The sequence below is a fragment of the Gracilinanus agilis genome, chromosome 3, assembly GCF_016433145.1.
Source record: "Gracilinanus agilis isolate LMUSP501 chromosome 3, AgileGrace, whole genome shotgun sequence".
NCBI classification, from domain to species: domain Eukaryota; kingdom Metazoa; phylum Chordata; class Mammalia; order Didelphimorphia; family Didelphidae; genus Gracilinanus; species Gracilinanus agilis.
The window spans coordinates 343,724,594-343,746,678 of record NC_058132.1 but is presented as its reverse complement, the minus strand read 5'-3'; the positions used below and the strand labels follow the sequence as shown (position 1 = coordinate 343,746,678).

General features: G+C 36.1%; 1 protein-coding gene across 3 annotated transcripts in view; it reads left to right on the top strand.

Moving 5' to 3' along the window:
• STXBP5L (syntaxin binding protein 5L) overlaps positions 1-22,085 on the top strand; it is a 437,905-nt gene that overhangs the window by 380,082 nt on the left and 35,738 nt on the right. For 2 of the 3 annotated variants that reach the window (XM_044670068.1, XM_044670067.1), the window contains 2 exons: positions 13,183-13,353; positions 15,148-15,387. In XM_044670068.1, the coding sequence (XP_044526003.1) occupies positions 13,183-13,353; positions 15,148-15,387 (411 nt within the window). The remainder of the gene's footprint in view (positions 1-13,182; positions 13,354-15,147; positions 15,388-22,085) is intronic. The other variant, XM_044670069.1, reaches the window with a different exon arrangement.

Below are 22,085 nucleotides of genomic sequence, written 5' to 3'. Positions count from 1 at the left end.
ACAGCTCTCTCTGTGGGCACACCCACTGTTGCCCTAGCATAGAGTTCATTACTAGAAAGCCAGAGGAACGTAGGGCCAGACTGCTCCCCTCCCCCTTTCATGGGTGCCTGAGGACATCACCTGCCCCTCTAAAAGGTTCATAATCACTGGTATAGAGTTTAAGTAAATAACTAAGGGATATAGGTAGGAGAGAGAAAAGACTTAAACCAGTCCAAGGGTAATGGCCTGGGAAAGAACTAAGATATGGAGGAAATGGCAGTGATAGTAAGGATGAAGACTAGGATTAGTGAGTTTTAAAGCCTGGGGAAAAATGGTATGATGAAGTATTCTGATCAAATAAATGAATGTCAGAGTTCATAAATAAGGAAATGTTACTCTTGTGGGTGATGGTATGACTAATGGTATGGTCAGCTGTGTGTAGCTGAGGTAGAATAGAGGAGTTCAAGAACTGGATAGATCTAAAAACTGAGGAGTTAAGGTATTTGAGGGGATATCAATATGTATGGTGAAATCTCCTAGTATGATGGCAGGAGATATTGAGGAAGGAAAGATTGTGAGCCAGGTACTGAACTTATTGGGGAGGCTGAGGATATCATGCTGGTATCATTAACGAGCACCAGGATCTGAATTAAATGATAAATTTAGATAGAATAAACTTCAAAGGAAGTGCTCGGTAAAGATGGTAGTTGAAAATCTGGAAATGACTACAAGAAGGGAATAAAGAATATTATAACTCCTCTACCACAATTATTGAGTCTAGGGGTATGAGAGAAAGTGTAGCCAGAACTGGAAAGTGGGATGAGAGAAATAGTGTTATCAGATATGTGCCATGTCTCAGGCCAGAAGATGGAAAGAGTCAAAAAAGAGGTTTAAGATGAAAAGAAAATTATTCATTATGGAGGAGGCATTCCAAAGGACACGGTGGCAGATTTCAAATAGGATACAGTTGTGGCGAGGGGAGAAATGTCAGTTGAGAATGAGAAATGGGGTTTATATATTGGCACCTATATGTTCACATTCACTAACATGGTAAAGTACAAGGGAATTGAGAGCATGCTAGCCATTAAAGGGTGAAGTCAGAGTAGAAGTCCATTTTGAGAAAGAGAAATCCATTGATAGAAGCATACGATTAGATTTTTGAAGTCCTCCCTTGAGGATAGTTAAAGGGGAAATTAGGCAAAGCTTTATAGAAGAGGTGGCATTTGAATTGACCTTGACATGTTAGGAATTCTACAGGAAAAAAGAAGCAGGAATTTCAGGGTAAGCAAAGGTAGAAAGGTGATTTTTTTTTTGAGAATAAGTATATTCTTGCTTTACGTAAGTGGACCATTCCACAGACTTCTATATAAAGTCATTTTTACATAATATGAATTTGCCCACAAATGTGAGAGAGGGAGGGAGGGAAGTAGGAAGGGAGACACAAGACCATGGAGGGAGGAAGCCAGCACATGGTTCAAGGACATGTGGAGGCTGGAAACAGAGAAGCCAGAGCAAGAGGAAGAATACACATGGCCAAGGGGACCTGGCCAGAACCAAGAAGAACACTTGGAGGAGGTCAAGAATAGACATGTTGGGGCCAGACACAGACAAGAGAGGACAGGTCACATATGGGGGCCAGGGACTGATACTCAGTATTCCAGTGTGAACAAACAGAAGACAGGCATGAAGGTGCCAGACATGCCATTCTTCTGCTTTTGTTTGGAGGGGTTTTTTTTTAAAGGTTTTTTTTTTTCTGACAAGGAGGTGGGAGGCTGCAGAAAGTGGAACTAAGAGGCAGGAGCAGAGAGAGCACAATATTGTAAACACAGTTTGGTTTTTTCCCTTTGGAATGAAGATTTCTTTCAGAATTATTTACATAATGTCAGATCTGTGTAATGCAAATTTATGTAAAGCAAGAACTGTCTGTAGTCTAATTTAGCAAAAGGATAGAGTGCATACATGAAGGTGATATAAGATAATGTTAAATGGTAGGGTGGCACCAGATTCTAGAAGACTTTAAATAACATGGCAAAAATTTTGAAGTTTCCTGAAAAAGCAAGAGAAAGAACTTGGAGGAGATGTTTGAGTGGAGTAATGACATAACAAAATCCATAAGTAATGGGGATTATTTTGACAATGTTATGAGGAATGGATTGTAAAGAATAACAAATGGATTCTAGGAAACCTATTAGGGGACTGTTGCAATACTATATGTGTGGTAATAAGAACCTATATTATATTAGGATAGTGGCAGAAGAAAAGAGGAAGGTGGTGGTTGGAGAGATATAAAAGTGAAGTTGACAGGACTTGATAACTATTAAAGAGATGAGAGATGGAGAGAGAAGAATTGAAGAAAACCCCAAATTTGTGAATGAGAGTCAGAAGGAGAAGTTGGTTTAGAAGGCAAAATAATGCATTTGGTCTGGAACATGTTGAAGTTGACATTGCAATGAAATTGGAGATGTCCTATAGGCAACTGGATATGTAGGACAAGACTATGTTAAAAGAATGAGCTGAAACATCTATATTCTGTCTGATCATTTGTTTACCATCAAGTAAGGTTTTTGAAGTGTCCTCATTCAGGTAGCAAGACTTCATGACTACTGGTTTTGTTCTCTCAGTGAGTGCAAATTACCGAATTCAACATGCATTTGTTAAGCACATATTTACAAAGCACAATATTATCCATTGGGGGAGCTACAAAGGTTCATAATCTTTTTTTAAATTTTATTTAAATATTTTTCCATGGTTACATGATTCATGTTCTCTCTCTCCCTTTTCCCTCCCCCCTCTTAGAGCCGACAAGCAATTCCACTGGGTTATATATGCATTATCACTCAATACCTATTTCCATATTGTTCATTTTTGTAATAATCTTTTAAGAACCAAAACCCCACATCCTATACCCATATAAACAAGTAATAAGCAAAATGTTTTCCTTCTGAATTTCTACTCCCACAGTTCTTTCTCTTGATGTGGATAGCATTCTTTCCCATAAGTCCCATGGGATTGTCCTGGATCCTTGCATTGCTTTTAGTAGGAAAGTTGATTACATTTAATCATCCCAAAATGTTTCAGTTTCTGTGTACAGTGTTCTCCTGATTCTGCTCATTTTGTTCCATATCAGTTCATGGAGGTCTTTCCATAAAGGTTCATAATCTAATATGGAAAATGTGACATGTTTATGAATACGTGTGATATAAGGTACAGTGTGTTGAAGGCAATGGAGGATTCTAGACAAAAAACGACAAGAAATAGGAAGGACAAATCATTTTATCCAAATGTCATATAACTATGAATTATGCTTTGATAACATCTGTGTGATGACTAGAATTTTAAGATCAATCACATTATAAGAAATTATTGCCATATTCATGTAATAGATATTTTATTATAGAATGGGCTTTTCTGTACTATTTTAGAATTTAAAATTAGGAAAAAACAGTTTTCCTACCTGTAGATAATGTGGGCTCTTCAGTTCTTATTTGCATTCTGTTATAATATTCTGTAAGTGCTAGCTATCGACATAATAAAGAGGCCTAAAATTAGGTAAAAGAAGATGCAGGGTTTTTTTCTCTCTAGGAGAGTATAGATGCTAACAAGACAACACAAATGGGAAGGGGTTACAGAAATTGTACCAACAAATAAACATGGTGGCTGTTCTATACAATTACCAGCATTTTAAGAGTTATTGAGTAAAAGTTACAACTAGAATTTTGCAGTTGAATTCACCAAGGAATATTCTATCATTATTTCAGCAGCTTAGAGTTACTAGTTTGCAGCTAAATTTGGGAAAGAATAAGGTGAGATTGATGGGAACATAAAAATAGCTGATACTCATATAGGGACTTTAAAAGCAGTTTACATATATTCTCTCACTTTATCCTAACAACAATGCTATAAAGTAAGATGGGGAAACTGAGGGTTACACATTCAGAGACCTCATAGCTGGAAGTGACCAAAAGAGAATCCCCCCTCAGGTCTTACTAATAACTAGTCCAAAACTACACACTACCAGGATAACAATATCTCAATCATTCATAGAATGAGCACAAACAAAACTCAGTAAAATACTACATTTTAAAAAATAACCTATAGAAAAAGAATTAAATAAATTTCCCTCTTTCCCATTAGCAAATAGACTTCAGTATCTTTAAGATATTTAAAGATTTTTTCAACCACTTATTGCAGTTAAAGAAAATAAACATCTATTTAGTGTCTACTATATGTGAAGCATTTTACAAAAATTATCTCATTTGACCTTTACAACACTGGGAGTCAAGTGTTATTATTAGCTTCATTTTTTAGGGAAAGGAATGCAAATAGTGGCCCGGTGGTTTGCCCAGAGTCATATTGCTAGTTAATGTCTGAGACCAGATTTGGAGTCGTCTTCCTGACTCCAGACCTGGTACTCTATCCGCTGAGCCACCAGTTGTCTCTAAAATAAAATAACTGTCATTCAGTGAGTGGCTTAATATAGAGCCTAGAGCTTCTTGTCATTCTAGAGTAGTGATGGTGAACCAATGGCACAAGTACCAAAGATGGCATGCAGAGCTCTCTCTGTGGGCACATGGCCACCTGCTTCCTACCCCCCTACCCCCAAAGTTCTTTACTAGAAAGACAGAGGGACTCGGGCAGAGCTGCTCCCCTCACCCTCTCCACCAGGCCTAATGACATTTTTTCACATCCCTCACCCCTCTGCCCAGCAGCCAATGGGAGTACATAGGGGGTAAGGTGAGTAGCTCACAGGCAGCAGAGCTGGAAGGGAGCAGAGAGCTCGGGCCACTCCCCTCCCCCTCTCCACACATGCCCTTCATCACTCACCCCTCTGCCGAGCAGCACAGTGGGAGTGCTTCCTCCCTCCAATATAGGGTAAGAGGGGGTGAGGTATGGCACTCTGCCTCTGGTGGGGAGCTGGTAAAGCACTCGGTTTAGGAGATAGTGTAGGGACAGGGCCTGACACTCAAACTCTAAAAGATTCACTATCACTGATCAGTGGTCATTCACTTATATTCATTCATTTTTTTGTCCTTTCCCTTCAACTTAAAGAATTTACTGTACATTGGCTACATAATGGATCAAGTTCAGGCTACCCTGTGGCTCCTAGTACCTATCGCAATTTCCAGTCCAACCACTCCCATTTTGTGGGGGAGGTCCTATTTCATATCACATTTCTGGACTTCTACCCCTTCTAGCTTCTAATTAGTCAGTTCTGAATTCTAGCAATCTCCCAGCTCACTTCTAAACTTGTTGCTAAATTTTAGAGTGCCTTTGCCCTTTTCCCAGAACATTTTAAATGAAATTTATGCTATTTTTGAAAACTAATCAATAAATAAATTGATTTCTTTCAAGGTTTTTTACAAATAAAGATTTAAATTAGTCAGATTTGGAGTGCTTTTTCCACTCATGACATGGTACAATTTGCATTAAATTTTGTAGTACCCTTTCTGATTATTTTTCTGAGTTGCCTTGAGACTAAATTGTGATAAGTTGTAAACTCAGAATTCCTACTGATTTGCTGAAAATTGGATAGGTCACTTTTCTGCTGAAATGGAAATTAAATTCAAGAATGTCCTTTACCTCAAAACTCAAAGGCAAATTACCAATTTTATGGGAAATTGCAAGCTTTACGGATCCTGATGGCAGTAATTGATGCATGTAAAGTCATTCTAGGGGAGAGGATAGTGTATTCTCTAGGTGTTATCCTTTAAGAGACAGAGTGAGCCTCCAGTGATAGTCCTTAGGGAGTCTCAAATAAGATCCTCGTTAGTTAGTCTGGGGGCAAATTCTCTGCAGTGACCATTACCCCTTCATAATTTGAACAACTCAAACTTATGTTCAGATTCTGTCCTGCCATCCATAAACCAGCACAGGCATACTCAGAATTACTTTGCTCAAGAATCCCTCATCTCCAAGGAACACAAAGACATTTTATTTCTTCCCTGTGTAGGTGACAAATGAACTGACCCAGAGGTGTCACAGTCACATAAAAGGGCAATGGGAAAGGGATTTTAGACCCCGAAAAAGAGATACCCCCTGACTGCATGGTTCTTACTGGTAGTTTATGTTAGTACATGATATTGCTTGTAATTCTTGTCTTATAATAACCTCTTTCAGCAAGCAAACCAGTTGATGTCAAAGAAGTCTCTGACACTGGTAAACATAGGTCAAAATGAACCATTTCCAGTTGAGGGGGGTGGCAGCAAATAAAAACTCAGTTTTCCCATATTGTCAATATGTATACTTTTCTCCTACCACATGTGCCCTCAGTTTCCCTCTTATGCCAGCTGCCATAGCCTATGATTATAAAAATATCATGACCTTAATAAGTATGTATGGGCCTCTTTACTTCCTTCCTCAAGCCCCAATGTGTCTACAAATTTACAGTAATGATAGTATTTTCCCCTTCCCAGTTTTTCTTGCTTTTATCCCTCCATCAAATAGCATAAGCATCCTTGGGCAAAATAGAGCATGTGTGTCTTGGAATGTCTTATTACATTTGATGTTCATTTAGAGACAGCCCTAATACCACCCTGGAAGCATTTTTCTTCACATCAAATAGGAAATTTGACTCAGATTACCAAAGCAGTAGGACAGAGATAAAGGCCCATTCAGTGTCTTGAAAGCTGTTCTTATTCTGGCTTCCAATTGTATGTAGCTCATTTTTATTCAGAATTCAGGTCAAAGGTTCTTTTAGCTAAAGGTAATGAGGCACAAATATGTGATAAAATAATTTGTCATTCCTAGAAATTACTGTGGGATTTCACCCCCCCAATAGAAACTATTAATGGATGACCTTGATATATTATGCAAGCTCCATCTGAAGAACTACTGTTATGTCTGGTAGACCTCCTTTTTCTCAGGCTTACAGTAAAAACTATTTGGCTATAACCATAGGTTTACCACTCACAGTTACCCTTCTGTTTTGGTTGATATGAGAGAATTAAAATATTATTATAGATGATAACACATTAAGTAGTCCAGTGGGACTACTAACATTGCATTAGTAAGATATTGAATGGCGGTAGAAATTGTTGGTGCAACGAATTGACATTAGTCAATATCCTTAATGATTATAGTGTCTTTGATCATTCCCAGAGCAGACACAAATTGAGTTCTAATTATCCCAAAGACCTAATCTTGAATACATTTGACCCCTTAGATTTTCCCTGGATGTCATAGCTCAGCAACAGGACCATGCCTGTTTTGTGGGATTTCTTTATTAAATATCTGTATTCAAATTGGCTTCATAATGTGTGTCCCTTTGGGGACACAAGAAAGAATTCCTATGGATTCATAAGTGAAGCCCTTTTCAAGCTTTTCTATAAATATTCCCCAAATTCCTATCACTTTTTCTCATTCAAAGCAAAGATCTGCCTAATAAGGTAAATCCTTGTTCTAGGGAAAAGATCTGTTGGCCAAGCATGGGGTCTATATAGCGGAGGGTTTTTGATATCTGCAACTAAAAGATTTCCAAAAAGATTACTGTATTCTCAAGACACTTTTTAAAGACTACTGAAGGAAAGTGACTTTTGAACACTATCATGGCAGAAACTGCTTCTGCAAGCAGCCACCGTGTCAGGCATGGGGTCAGGAAAGTGAAAATTTCTGTTGTCCATCCTAATTCTGTATTGTGTTGCCACCGTAACCCCCAGTCCAATTACCAAAATTAAGTGCCCTCTGGGATCTGTTGCCCATCTAGACCACATTCCTTGACAGCTACTTCTTTTCTATAAACATTAACTTTAAAGTCTTTCTGGCTAAGTAGACTAATCTATCTAGCTGTCTGCCCTTCTTTGATACAGTTGATGGATACACTAGAATTAATGAGAAAATTCAGTCCCCCAAATCTGCCTAATGAAGCATGTTTATTACTTGTAGACTTTTCCATTTTTCTCTCTTTCACTTTGTATGCTTCACAGGTAGTACTCTTCTAAAAAATGGTACATCTCTTTTTTAAATTCCTAGGAGATGATGTGATGTGTTGCTGTGAGGGAACCAGAAGCACTACAGCCTTTAACTGTGGTAAAGCTGGATGGTTCTGAATTGGTATAACAAGCAGCACCAAGTTGGTTTTTTGGCTAAAGCAATAGTTGTAAGAGAATGTTAGAAGGGTGACATTTCCAGAACTATTTAAGAGGTGGTAAAAGCTGTAAGTAGGACTGGTAAATTGATTTAGATTGTCCTATCTTATGAGTCTGATCAGGATTATTCACAGAGAATTTTGAAAAGATATTGCCAGTTGTTTGAGTTTCCTAAGAAGCTTTATGTGTATGTGTGTATATGTAATGTTATTATGTAGACATATAATTATATATACATAATGACTTCTGTTTAATAGGTATATAATTATATTCATGTCTATATAGAAACATGCATCATAATATGTATCATATTATACATATATGGATATGTATATTTATATGTGTGTGGATAGATATATATATATGTATATATATATATATATGTATATATATATATATACGTATATGTAAAATAACCATGGAGAGCCTTCTACTATGCCATGCTTGGTCAAGAGATATTCTTGGGACAAGGATCTACCTTATAAAGTGGATCTTTGCCTCGAATGAGAAAAAGTTATAGGAATTTTAGAAATATTTCTAGAAAAACATGAAAAATGCTTTAATTATCTCCTCCTGATCACCCATAGAAACTCTTCTTTCTTATGTCATTTTAGGGAACCAGATGTCAGTAATAACTAAGTTACTATGTCATCAAAATGGCATTCATTGTGAAACTAATTTGAATGTAGGTATTTAATGGAAAAAATCCTACATAATGGGTATGCCCTTACTACTGAGACATGATTTCCAAGGAAAGTTCAAGAGGCCAAAATGTATTTGAAGCTAGATCTCCATAACACACATAACTTAATTTGTTGTATATGTCCTGGGAATGATCAGACAATAGCATTTTATGCTCACTACAATTATTATGGATTAAATCATTACATTCATTGTTTTATACATATTATATATAGGTCTACATAGAAAAAATTATATAGAGAGGGAGACTATATGTGTGTATATATGTACCTATATTATATACAATATATGTACATGCACACATTTTACAAATCCTCTCTACATTCACCCATCCCCACAAAATGCTTATTTTTTGAAGTTTCTAGTTACTTAAGTGCCAGCTAATCAAAGTTTTGCGATACTATAATTTTCTTGTCAAGGTTAAATAATTCTCATAACTTAAAAATTAATTCAACATATGAATCTTTTCATAATGTTCAATTTTGGGTTATGTTTTCTTTGAAAAATCAAACACACAGTATAAAATAATAATTACTAGGATTTTCAAATAATTTTGAACAATTACTCATCCTCCTCCTAAGGTTTGTACTTGGCTCTTTTCTATTCTCTACACTTTCTGTTAGCAGTCCCATCAGTTCCCATGACTTCAACTACTGTCTCTAAGCAGATGACTCACAAATCTTTATTTCCAGTCCTCATCTCTGATGTGAGTTCTGAACTGCATTTCCAGTTGCCTTTAAGAATCATTGCATAGAAGTCCCACCTGTTTCTCAAACTCAGCAAATACTAAGCTCACTCTCTTCTTCCTAAACTTGATCTTCCTTCTGACTTTTCTACCTATGATACCACCTAATCTTCCACATGCAGAACTTTTGTATTTTCTTTGGTTCTTCTCCCTTCTTTCTCATCTTCAATTAGCTAGCACATTCTATAAACACTATCTCTGCAATATCCCTTGAATTTTTCTTTCTTCTCTCCTGTTTCCACTCCCATTGCTACCACTTTAGTATTAAGTATCATAAGATCACAGGTCTATAGTTGGATGGGACCCTCAGAGACCATCTACTCCAACCCATTCATATTATATATGAGAAAACCAAGATCCAGGTGAGTGAAGTGACTTGCTTCAGGTTATACAGGCAGAGGAAGGATGACATTGCCACTCACATAGATTAATTCTTCCTACCTTTAATCGGTCCTTCATTCCAATGCCAGAATATTTGTTTTTTGTGCATAGATCTGGTCTGGTCATATTCTTTCTCTGCTCAGAAGTCATTTGAGTTCCCTATTGCCTACTGAGTAAAGTTCAAACTTCTCTGAATGACAGCTATGACTTCCATAACTTTGTCCCATCCTACCTTTCCAGCTTTATCTCATATTACTTTCTTCTATGGACTTAAACACCCAAAAAGGGAACGATTTTCTATCTCCTTTACATGCACCGTGACCTCATATCTCAGTTATCTGGCTCAAGCCCAGTGCCTGTAATATCTTTCCTCCCTCTCCTCCTTTTTTGAATTCCTACCTATCTCTTAATTCCTACCCATGTTCAAATGCACTGTGAAGCTTTTCCTGATATCCCAGTGGAACTTTGTTTTGTTGGTCCTCTAGTCTTATAACTATACCAGACTCTTTGAGGGAAGTTACCATGTTTTATCAGACTAATGCATCTCTAGCCTTGTGTTTGACTGACAGTAGACATTTAATAAAAGTGTTTTTGTTCTCCAGCCTTCACTGCAAGCCCTATGTGATAGATATTGCATAGGTCTTTCATGATAAAGAATGTGAATAGTAATAAATTTGTGAAGCAGGTAACTAATTTGTTACAGAGAGTTCCGGTAACTCCTGAAATATCTTACTCCAACTCCTGGCGCTAAAATTGGTGCTGTCCTATCCCTCATTGTGCTAGGTACCAAAAAGACCAGCTAAAAATAGCATCTGGAGTGACAGTAATTTCTCTGACTGTATTACAGAGAATTTTTTAAATGACAAACCATTTTTATTTCAAATGTGAACTGATCATAGGGACTATAAAAACAATACCACAGGAGTCCTGAAAGGTCCATCATAACATAGCCTCAAATCTCTTTTATTGAACATTTTTTAACTCAATGGATTAGCATTTGTCTTCAGACTATGTTCATATGAGAAAGTTTGCCTTATGCTCAATTTTATTATGATATACAAATCAAGACATAGTGATATTTTAAGATGATAATTACTATCTTCCTCAAGTTAAATTGTTATAGAATTTAGGATCGAATGCTAGAAAGAAGTTTAAAATCTCAAGGCTCTATGACTAAGGCTCAGATTATATTTCTGAGGCACAACTTTTTAAAAATAGATAGTGAGCTTGGTTCCAAATGGTTCTTAAATATTTGTCTATTACATTAAGGCCGAGAGAGACAGAGACAGAGAGAAAAAGACAGAGAGATCATCTTGAGGAAACAAACTTGTAGAATAACTGAGTAGACTGAGTAAAACCCAGTGGGAAGCTTCTCTTTGAAATTTGAAGTTTCAAAGAATAATCAACAGACCTGGAGGATGTAAGCCTCAATTTTTTTCAAAGTTAAAATAAACACATCCAAGAACAAGTAAAACCTTTTCTATTAAAGAATCAAACCAAAACAGGAAAGGAAATTAAGCTGACTTCAAAGGAAAGCCTGTATCCTGGCCTCTGAAGCTTTAGCTTTTTTTTTTTTTTAAAAAAGGACGAAATAAAAGTTTGTCTTTTTAAAATCAGAAGCAAATAAAGACAGAGAAGAGAGAATGGCCTGAATATTACTGGATTATCAAAGACACTAAAATCAAGCTAAAAATGATTTCAACATCTAGGAAGAAAAACCTGCCCATCATCCAGGGCCAATTGGAAGGTAGGCCAGGTAGAACTTAGACTATCACAACAGCCACTGTGCAATGGTCAGAATGTATTGATTTATTTGTATCAATTGACCGGTGTTGTTTTAAACCAAATTTGAAAGCAAATGTTGGCATCAGTTTGGTTGTTGTCATCCCATAGTAAATTGAAGTTTATTTTATCTTGATGTTTTAATATTTGTGTTAAATCTATTGTTGTAGGAATTATCCTCTGTCATAAACATGTTAAATATTTCATTTTCTCAGTATTATTCTTTATTCCATATTAAAAGGTTTGGTTTCATGGTAGGACTGTAAAGTTTGCCAAGTATTAAGTAAGAATACTGTTCTTGTTCTTATTTAACAAAACCTCAGCAACAATGGCAATGCTAAAGATTAATTTCAATTGGATTAATAGTCACTGTTCTTATAACTGTAGGTATACCTCATTTCAGACAATAAAATATATTCTCAGATAAAATCACATTAATCTCATCTTATTTGAAGTATACTGGCAGAACCTACCTAATTTATTGAAAAGTAAAATTTTTTAAGTGAAGGAATTACTTTTAAAAATAAGAATCCTGATTATTTTTTTCCTCCTTGATTTTTCTATTTTAAAACTTTTCTTAAGTTTTTTCATCAGAACATAGATTTAGTTCTGAAAAGGGGTCCATGGAGGTCATGTATTCCAACCATCTCCTAATTTAAGATGAAGATATGGAAGCCTAATGAAGTTAAGCAACTTGTCATAGGTCAGGTGGCAGAATTAAAATTCAAAGTCAGGGGTTTTTTTTGTTTTGTTTTGTTTTTACCACAAATCCCTCATTCTTTATTATGCTGAGCATTTAAAAGAAGGGGGTATACCATTGAACTCTAAGTGCAGGACTCTTTCATCTACTTTCTGACCTTAAAGAAACCAACGGATTTCAACTTAAAATGTTTTCCAAAGACTCTAATGGGCAATATTTTTTTGAAAATGGAAAACTATAATCAATTAATTTGAAATGCAACATAAGGATTTAAAAAAAGAGAGCATCATTTTCATAAATCTTTTGTCATTCAAAATCACATCAAAACAGAATTAAGTACTAATAGTTCTAGCTAGGTATTTTATCATTAGTACTGGTGACTGCTCTTACCATGTGAGCAAATATATTTCAATTTTCTATTTCTAAAGATAAATTGCTGTGTGTTTAATTATGAATATAATATCACAATGGAGTGACTGAATATACAAAGAATCTAAATGAACATTAAAGTTAAGTACATACATTCTATATTGTAATATTAATGCCTTATAAGATTGCTAGTGACATAATGAATTTCTACCAAATCTTGAGAAGACAAGAATTTAGTCATTTTTAGATAGTTAAGTAAAATGATAGGCTCTGCAGAAAGCATGTTGACATGTGTTTCATTTCATTTAAAAATGTTTTTTATAGGACACTCATACTCTCAGTTCCCTTAGAAATAGTCTTTGTTCTTATGTTAATATACTATAGCAGCAATTATAAGATTTTGTGTGTGTGTGACATCCAACCTACCATTCTTGTTCAAGATCATGTAAATGGACACTGCACCAGCCCAACTTCTCAGAGTTGCAGTTCTGGAAAACGTCTTTCTAGTGCTGATGTTTCAAAAGTAAATCGCTGGGGTCCTGGAAGACCACCATTCCGAAAGGCACAGTCAGCTGCTTGCATGGAGGTCTCTCTACCTGTCACAACAGAAGGTAAGTTATAGGTGAGAATTTGGTGGAGATAGGAATGTTTTTCTTTGTTTTCCTAACACATACCTAGACTTAATCCAGAGCTTAACTAGGGCAAGGTGAGTAGAGCTTTGCTCCAAAGTGCTGAAATTTAGAGGGTACCAATAGTATTCCTGCATATGGATATCCCTGGGGTGAGCTCCTCTAAATCTTCCTCCATACCTCACATATAAAACTTCATATTATAGTTGTGCCTTGGTCACTTAAGTTAGTATATTAGTTATTAAGTTGCCCAGGTTTATTCTGCAATAGTAATGAAAATATTGATGCTAATAATTATAACCCATATTTTCAGAGAACTTTGTATATTACAAAAAGATTTCCTTACAACAATCGTGTGGTATAAGTTGTATAAGTAAGAGGCAGCAAAACATAGTGGAGAACTCACCTCAGAATCAGGAAAACCTGAGTTCAAGTTCTGCTTCTGAAACTCTTTGACTGTGGGGAGGTCACTTAACCACTTATTGTCCCAGGCTACTCTTTAAGTTGGAGAGAAGATGCCAATCTCAACTTCACATTGGGATCCTGACCAAAAGATACATTTTTTTACCTATATGTCTAATTATATTGTGCAATGGTGTCAAATTCAAATATAAACAAATCCTTGTGGGCCACGTGTTGACTTAGAAAAACAAAAATTCATTAATTATCTATCTGTGTTGTATTTTAATTTATTTTATTAAACATTTCTCAATTACATTTTAATCTGATCATAGCCACACTCAGGAGTTTGGAGTGCTGCAAGTTTGATATCACTGGTAATGTGTCAGAGGGAATTGGAATAAAATAAAGTAGAACACCACTTTGTTTATAATCAGAAAGATCATAGCTTCATTTTTTAAATAATGAAATAGAAAATCTCAAAGATATAAAATGGGGGTCATATGTGAAGCTATGATTTTATTATATATGACTTATTCAAATTTACTCTAGTGGTACCATCATTGCCCTGATTTCTGTCCCCCTCAGCCAAAGCAATCTAATCTTCTCTGTGAATCATTAATCACCTCCATCATTTTCTTTGTATCACTTTCATCATCATCACTACTCTAATCACCCCAAATAAAGGAATAGTCAAGCAAAACAAAGTTATGTTTTAATGGCCTTGTGAAGAGAAAAGGATGCCTCACTCAGCGTCTACACTGCATGTACACCCCTCTACCAAGAGTCGGTAGACATTTTATCATTAGTCTTCAAGAGTCATAATTTGTTATTGCATTACCTTGCAAATAATGCAGAGGCTTAAAGTTTTTGAATTTTTTCTTCTTCACATTGTTGTCATTATATAAGTAGTTCTCTTCATTCTGCTCACTTTGTATGAATTCATACAAGTTCATCTACTATTTTTAATATATATTTGCCCAACATTTAAGTACCCATTGTGTACAAATACTCTATGCTAAGTGCTATGAGAAATATAAAAATGAATAATATATAAATATATATATATACATATATATACTATTTCAGTTCATTTGTATAGTATGATTGAAAAGAAACTGGATTAGGAGTTAAGAGATCTGAGTTTTGATACGTGATCTGCTATCAACTAGCTTTATAACATGGACATAACCATGGGCGAGTCATCTCATCAACACATGCTTCAGATATTTCATACATAGAACAAAATGGGTTGAAATAGAAGATGCCTAATGTTATATTATAAAATTTGTGCTCTTCATTTATAATTAGTTATATATTTTCATGTCTTACTCTAGAAATCTAATAAAAATGTGTTTATTTTCAAAATCTACATAGAAAGCCGAGAAAACTCCTATAATCGTTCTAGAAGTTCTAGTATCTCCAGCATTGACAAAGAAACTAAGGAAGCAATTACAGCTTTATACTTCATGGATACCTTCGCACGGAAAAATGACACAACAATCTCCCCATGTCTGTGGGTTGGAACTAGTCTGGGTATGGTGTTAATGATCTCCCTTAACCTACCTTCAACAGATGAACAAAGGTATACAGAGCCAGTCCTGGTATCTCCAAGTGGTAAGAAACATTATTCCTTTTGTCTTTATTTATTTTTCTGATTTAGTGATGCTGGCTTGTAAAATATGTATATTTTAGACATTGATGGTGAATGTAAAGTTATCTATACAACAGGAAATGGCATTAAGAACATTCTAGAATTCCTCCAGCATCACAAGATGTATTGTATTGCAGCATTTCTCCCTTTGCTTACATTGTCATATTGATTTTGATGATATTACACTATGGGACTACTGACATCAGAATACTTCAGCAAATAAGTTGCTGGAAAACTCTGAAAAGGGTCTTAAAGCAATGATACTTGTTATTTGGAGGGATAGAAAATGATTTTTTAAATAAACCATTTCTTCAAAGCTCCATGCCAAATCACCACCTAAGGGTGCTTTAGGCCATCCCAGAAGAAACTGGGACTCTGAAGCTTGGAACTTCCTGAACTAAGGTGGCTTCCCAGATTTTTTAGAATCTTCCAGGCTCATCCCTCTGGGATACATTGCAATCTTAATTACTCTTTTCCCCTCAATTCCTTCTTGTCATTGTGGTGAAAGAAAATTTCACCACTCCAGGCTTCTGAATATCAATATGGTGATAAGTTTTAATCTTTTCTTATTTAGTTCCTCAATTTCTTTATGCTTAAAAAATGTAGTTTTTTCTGAGGAAGGAATAAGTGTGGTTCTTACTGTTCCCCTATTGTTTTTTTTATTTTTTCATTACTAACTCTCCCCTTACACACACACATATACACACACACACAAACACACAAATACACAAACACACAAACACATACTTTTTCAAGTATCTCTTAATGATAACAGGATTGTATTATCAAATCATGTCAGGCATACTTTTTAAAGATATAGAAAAATCATTTGGTTTATATATGAGGGACTCAATTCTTGTAAAGAGGGATAGTTCTCTGTATGTTAGCAGAATAAGCCAATGCTTATTGAAAAGTGCTGCAAAACCCCAGCTCCTCCAAATATTTCCCCAACTAAAAAGCTATGATACTATCTTCTCATACATTTAGTTAAAAAAAAGTAACCTCTACCATCTCTCCTTTGAATGAAAAATGATCCCTTTTTAAGAAGAAATTAAGAATACATATCATCATGAAAGATATCATAAATAAATTAGCTATTGCTTTGGAAAAGAGAATATGGCAAGTTTCAAAAATGGTATTTGATACTAAAAATAATAGGCAGGGACAGCTAGGTGACTCAGTATATAGAGAAACAGACCTGCAGTTCAACCCTGGGGGCAACCAGATAGCTCAGTGGATTGATAGTTAGGCCTAGAGATGGGAGATTCTAGGTTCAAATTTGGCCTCAGACACTTCCTAGCTGCAAATCACTTAACCCCCATTGCCTACCCTTACTGCTCTTCTGTCTTAGAACCAATACTTTGTATCAATTCTAAGATAGAAGATAAGGATTTCTTTTTTTTTTTTAAGGGAATAGACATTGTCCTTTAAATTCTAACAATTCTTGTTACTAGTTGGCCTTATATCCTGTAATTGGATCCTCAATTGTTTATAGATGCTTTTCTTGTATATAAGACTATCCATCAAAGCTGGAAACTAGTTATGCCTAGGTTGTCACTTAGAGTCTGGATTGTGATTTGGAACTTCTATTCCAAATTCTGCATGCCTATTTATCTTTGCAAAAGAAGTAGTGCTAGGAGGTTCTTTGTCCCATTTGTTGTCAGACTAGTGACTGAGAGATTCTGCTTAATAAATGCAGTCCCTCAAAAGGAAATCATTAGGGGGCAGCTGGGTAGCTCAGTGGAGTGAGAGTCAGGCCTAGAGACAGGAGGTCTCTTCCCAGCCACTTCCCAGCTGTGTGACCCTGGGCAAGTCACTTGACTCCCATTGCTCACCCTTACCAATCTTCCACCTATGAGACAATACACCGAAGTACAAGGGTTTAAAAAAAAAAAAAAAAAGGAAATCATTAAAACTTAAATTATTGGATAAAATCAGTTCCAATTAAATCTATTCTTCTGATCTATTTCTGAATGCATACTAGTTCCTTCTGTTTTGGTCTGACCTATATTCAAGATCCATCAGGTTATGTTTGGCTACAGTTTCAGTTTTTATGAGCAGTTTCATAGTAGATCCCTAATGTCTGATATCCAGATTCATAAAATACCTTGCAGGAGAGAGGAAGGGAAGGAGGAAAGGATAGGAGGAAGGGAAGAAGGAAGGAAAAAAGGAAAGGGGGAAGGGAGGATGGGAGAAAAAGAATATATTTCAATCTGTACTCTAAGTCCATTAGTTCTTTATCTGGAAACTATTGCAGTTTAATCATTAGTTTTTTGGATTTGTGGTGAGTCATTGAGTTGATCAGAATTCCTAAATCTTTCTGAGTTGATTATCTTTATAATATTGCTTTTAGTGTTTAAATTGTTCTCCTGGTTCTGCTCACTGCACTCTATATCCATCTTCCCAGATTTTTCTAAAACTTTGCACTTCATCATTCCTTATAGCACAATAGTATTCTATCATATTCATATACCACAACTTGTTCAGTCATTCCCCAGTTGAAAAGCATCTCCTTAATTTCCAGTTCTTTGTTACTACAGAAAGGGTTGCCATTAATATTTTTGTACATATGTGTCCTTTTCTTCTTTGAAGACTAGAGTGTAGCTCTAGTGGGGCAACTAGGTGGTACAATCAATAGATTGTTGGGCCTGGAGTCAGGAGGACTCATCTCCTCATAAGGGTTCAAATCTGGCCTCAGACTCTTATTTGTTATGTAACCCTGGGCAAGTCACTTTAACCCTGTTTGCCTCAATTTCCCCATTTGTGAAAATCATTTGGAGAAGGGAATGGCAAAACACCCCAGTATCTTTGCCAAGAAAACCCCAAATGGGGTCACCAAAAGTCAAACACAACTGAAACAACTGAACAACAAATAGACCTAGTAGTATTGCTGGGTCAAAGAGCCTAATAGCAATCCTTATGCCTTTTGGGCATAGTTCCAAATTGCTTTTCCAAATGGTTAGACCAGTTCACAGCTCTATCAGCAATGCTTTAATGTGCCTGTTTGCTCTCAGCTCCTCCAGGAGAACTAAAATTTCAATTTAGTTCTTCTGATTCCAAATCTAGTTCTTATTATTACCCTATGCTGCCTTTACTTGGGAAGGAGGGAAACAGGGAGGTGAATAATTCAATGTCAAAGACACTGGAAAGACAAAAGAAATTACAACAGGTGGAAGTTGGAAATAGCTTCTAGCTTCAAAAACTTGAATTGGCTTGAATAGGCATTCATTCTCCTCACTTGAAAAAGGATCAAATAATAATACTGGTGCTGCCTAGATAGCTTGGCAAACTAGAAAGTGTTACATAAATATGATCTATCATAATATTATTACTCTTATTGCCTTCTCTTCATATTAGTTTCCTGTGCCTTGGGCCTTTTCTTTGTCTACATTATGTTGTCTTTCCTTTGGCCCATTTTCTCATTGTCCTGCAGTCTGCCAGGGGAAATATAAACTAATCTGTGCTAATGTAATGAGCTAATATGTTACCCTCTTAAGGGTATCTGTATTTTAACTGGGACTTTTTGTAGATATGGTGGCAAAAAGGTCCATAGTGAAACTGAGAAAGATAATTTTTTCTTTAACTTAAGTAACCTCCAGAGCCTTGAAGAGAACTGCAATTATTCAGTTCAACTACCATATATTAAGCACCTAAAATATATTTAATTGTGAGACTTGAACAGTATACTTTACACATATTATCAATCACTGATAGCAGTAAAGAGAGGGGAAGGTTCATTATGGGGCGAGGAACCATAAAACTTTAAAAATAAAAACATAAAATTAACAGGATGCAAAAAAAGACTGAGAAATTAAGGAAAACTCATTTAACAACAAATATTTATTAAGTGCTTATTATATGGCAGGCACTGGGCTGATTGCTGGAGATACAAAGAAAGGCCAAAAAAAAAAAATCAGTCCTTCCTTTTGTGTCATTTGAAATTATTGTAAGCCCTGGAAGACTAGTCTCCTAGGACTCTCTCTGCTACAACTTCCCTGACACCTCCCACTGCCTTTGGGGGAGGTATCTGGGAAAGTATAAAAGGAAAGTTTGGCGCCTTTTCTCTCTACCCAGGAGGGTCTGCTCTCTCCACCCTGGAAGCAGCACTCTCTTCCCTGAAACCCTGATCTCTCTCTTGGCACCTTTTCCCCTTTCCTCCTACCTCCTAGTTTTCCCTAGATCTTTCCCTTTCTTAATCTAAATAAAACCTAGCTATTCTAAACCCTAAAGTTGCTCTCAGATCTTTTATTTGAGATTTGAGCCCCTGAAGGGTTCTGATCAAATTCCCTCTGCTGGGGCTGGGGATGCTACCTTCCTTTCCCTTCCTCTACCTTCCTCTCTCCTTTCTCCCAACCATCCTACCTTCCTCCCTTTTCCCTTCACTTCCCCCTCACACTTTCAAGGATGTTTTATGCTGGGAGACACTCTAGTACAAGAGAGAGGCTATTAACTAGATATAGAAATCTGGGAATCATCAGCATTGAGGTGATGATTGAACCTAGACAACCTGTTAAGATCACCAAATGAGACAGTACAGAAGGAAGGACTGGGGGACATCTACAATGACCTAGATAAAGAACCAGTAAAGAAGCTGGAGGAGAGGTTGGACAGAAAAGTAGAGCACCAGGAGGGAGCAATGTCACTAAAAGCTCAGAAGAGAGAGTATTCAGGAAGAATAGGTAAATAAACAATGTCAAAAGCTCCAAAGGAGTCATTAAGGACCAGGACTGAGAAAAGTTCATTAGATTTGGCAATTAAGAGATCAGTGGTTACTTTGAAGAGGGAAGCTGCAGTTGAATGGAAAAGTGGAAAGTCAGATTGCAGTGCAAGCAAACAAAATGCTTATATTTAACAGTAGAAATATAAGCATAGGCTAAATAGTCTGATTATGAATAATGATTCCCCTTTAATAGTTTAAAGCTATGTTAAACCTTTAGCTTGTTTTACATAGATATTTTACTATGATAATACAAGGGAATGGGGAAGGGTGAATCACTTAATAGTGTTGTGAGTAGTTATTATAGCCAAAAACATAATTCTTCCCTATCATACTTTATGACTATCAATAGTTGTAATCCCCTTCAAAGACAAGCCTCCAAATGTTAGGTAAGGGTGGCTGAAGAGCTGGAATAGTAAGAAGTCTTGCATTTATCTATTTTTAAAAATAAATTTTGTTTCTATCTTTTGTTTTCACATCACCCATTTCCTTATGTATCCCTTCACTCTTTACACTCCCAAAGAGCCACCCCATATAACAAAGATTTTTTTTAAGAAAAAATAAAAAGTGGAAAAGGAAAAAATCAACAAAGCTGATTAATACACTGAAAAAACTGAAAATATATGCAACATTCCATATTCTATAAAGGAGTAAGGGGAAATGTCCACTTACTTTTTACCATTTTTAATATTTATGCCTGAAATTTTGGGGCTATTTTATTTCTCAACCCCCATTTATATAAACCCAACAGCCCTCAAATAGACCATATAACAAGATTTTTTACTGGAAAGAATGTAACTGATCAGTAGGGGGGGGAATGAAGTTGCAGAAAATGAAATGCTCTGTCTATAGGAGTATTAATTAGAGGTGGCTCTTTATCATAGTGCTTAAAGCCATTCAGCTATCTAGGATTAGTGGATCAAGGCTAATTCAAATTTCAAAGGGAACTGGTAACTATGAAAATACAAAAGAACTAGGTCTTCCTCATAGCTAAATCCCTTAACAGAGGTAAAATAGGATATATAGTTTATAACAGCTCAGAAGATATATTTCAAATCATGTTCTTTTGGGGGGGGAGTTGGGCTAATATGTTTTTGTTTTGGGGTTTTTAGAAAAAACAAATCACCATTTCTTTGGTATTACCCTCATTTCTAAAATAGTTAATGTCTGACAGCTAATAGCTGTTCCTAGCAAGAAACTGCAATAAGCATTATAAATGAAACTGGCTATAAAAAATACTGACCAGATTTGGCACCCCAGAAAGTACTTTCAACAAATTCAGATCAACATATATTTATTAAGTATCCGCTTTTGGCAAAGCTCCGTGCTCTAGTTGCTAGGGAAGAAATAACGATCATTTCAAACATAGTCCCTGACTTGTCACGTTAGCAGACTAGTCAGGTCATACCGCACACGCACACAGAAGTTAGTTAAGTACTCTAGAGAGATGCTAAACAAAAATGGAGGCCTGAGGAGTAGGAGAGACAGTAGTTATCAACAGGGGATCTGAGAATTTTTGCACAGTAAGATTGAAGTTGGGCTTTAAAGATGGGTAGAAATTCAACAGACAAACAGGGAAGACAGATACTACAGACATAAGGGATGACAAGTCCAGGGATGAAGATAGGTGTGTATTCAGTAGACAGAGAGCAATTCATTTGGCTGGAGGATAAACTGTTTAGATAGAAGTCATGTGAAGAGTGAAGAAGGAGGCTGATGCCAGATTGTGCAGGGCTTTGAATGCCAGGAAAAAGAATTTGAACTTTACCTTACAATATAAAAAAAACATTTGAAAAGAATCATCCTTTAGCAGAGAGACACATGGAGTGCTTGGAGTCAGGAAAATTTGAGTTTATGATGCTTATTTATGATGCTTACTTATGATACTTATTCTCTCAGTGTGTAAAGTCACTCAATCTCTCTGAACCTCCATTTCCTTTAAAA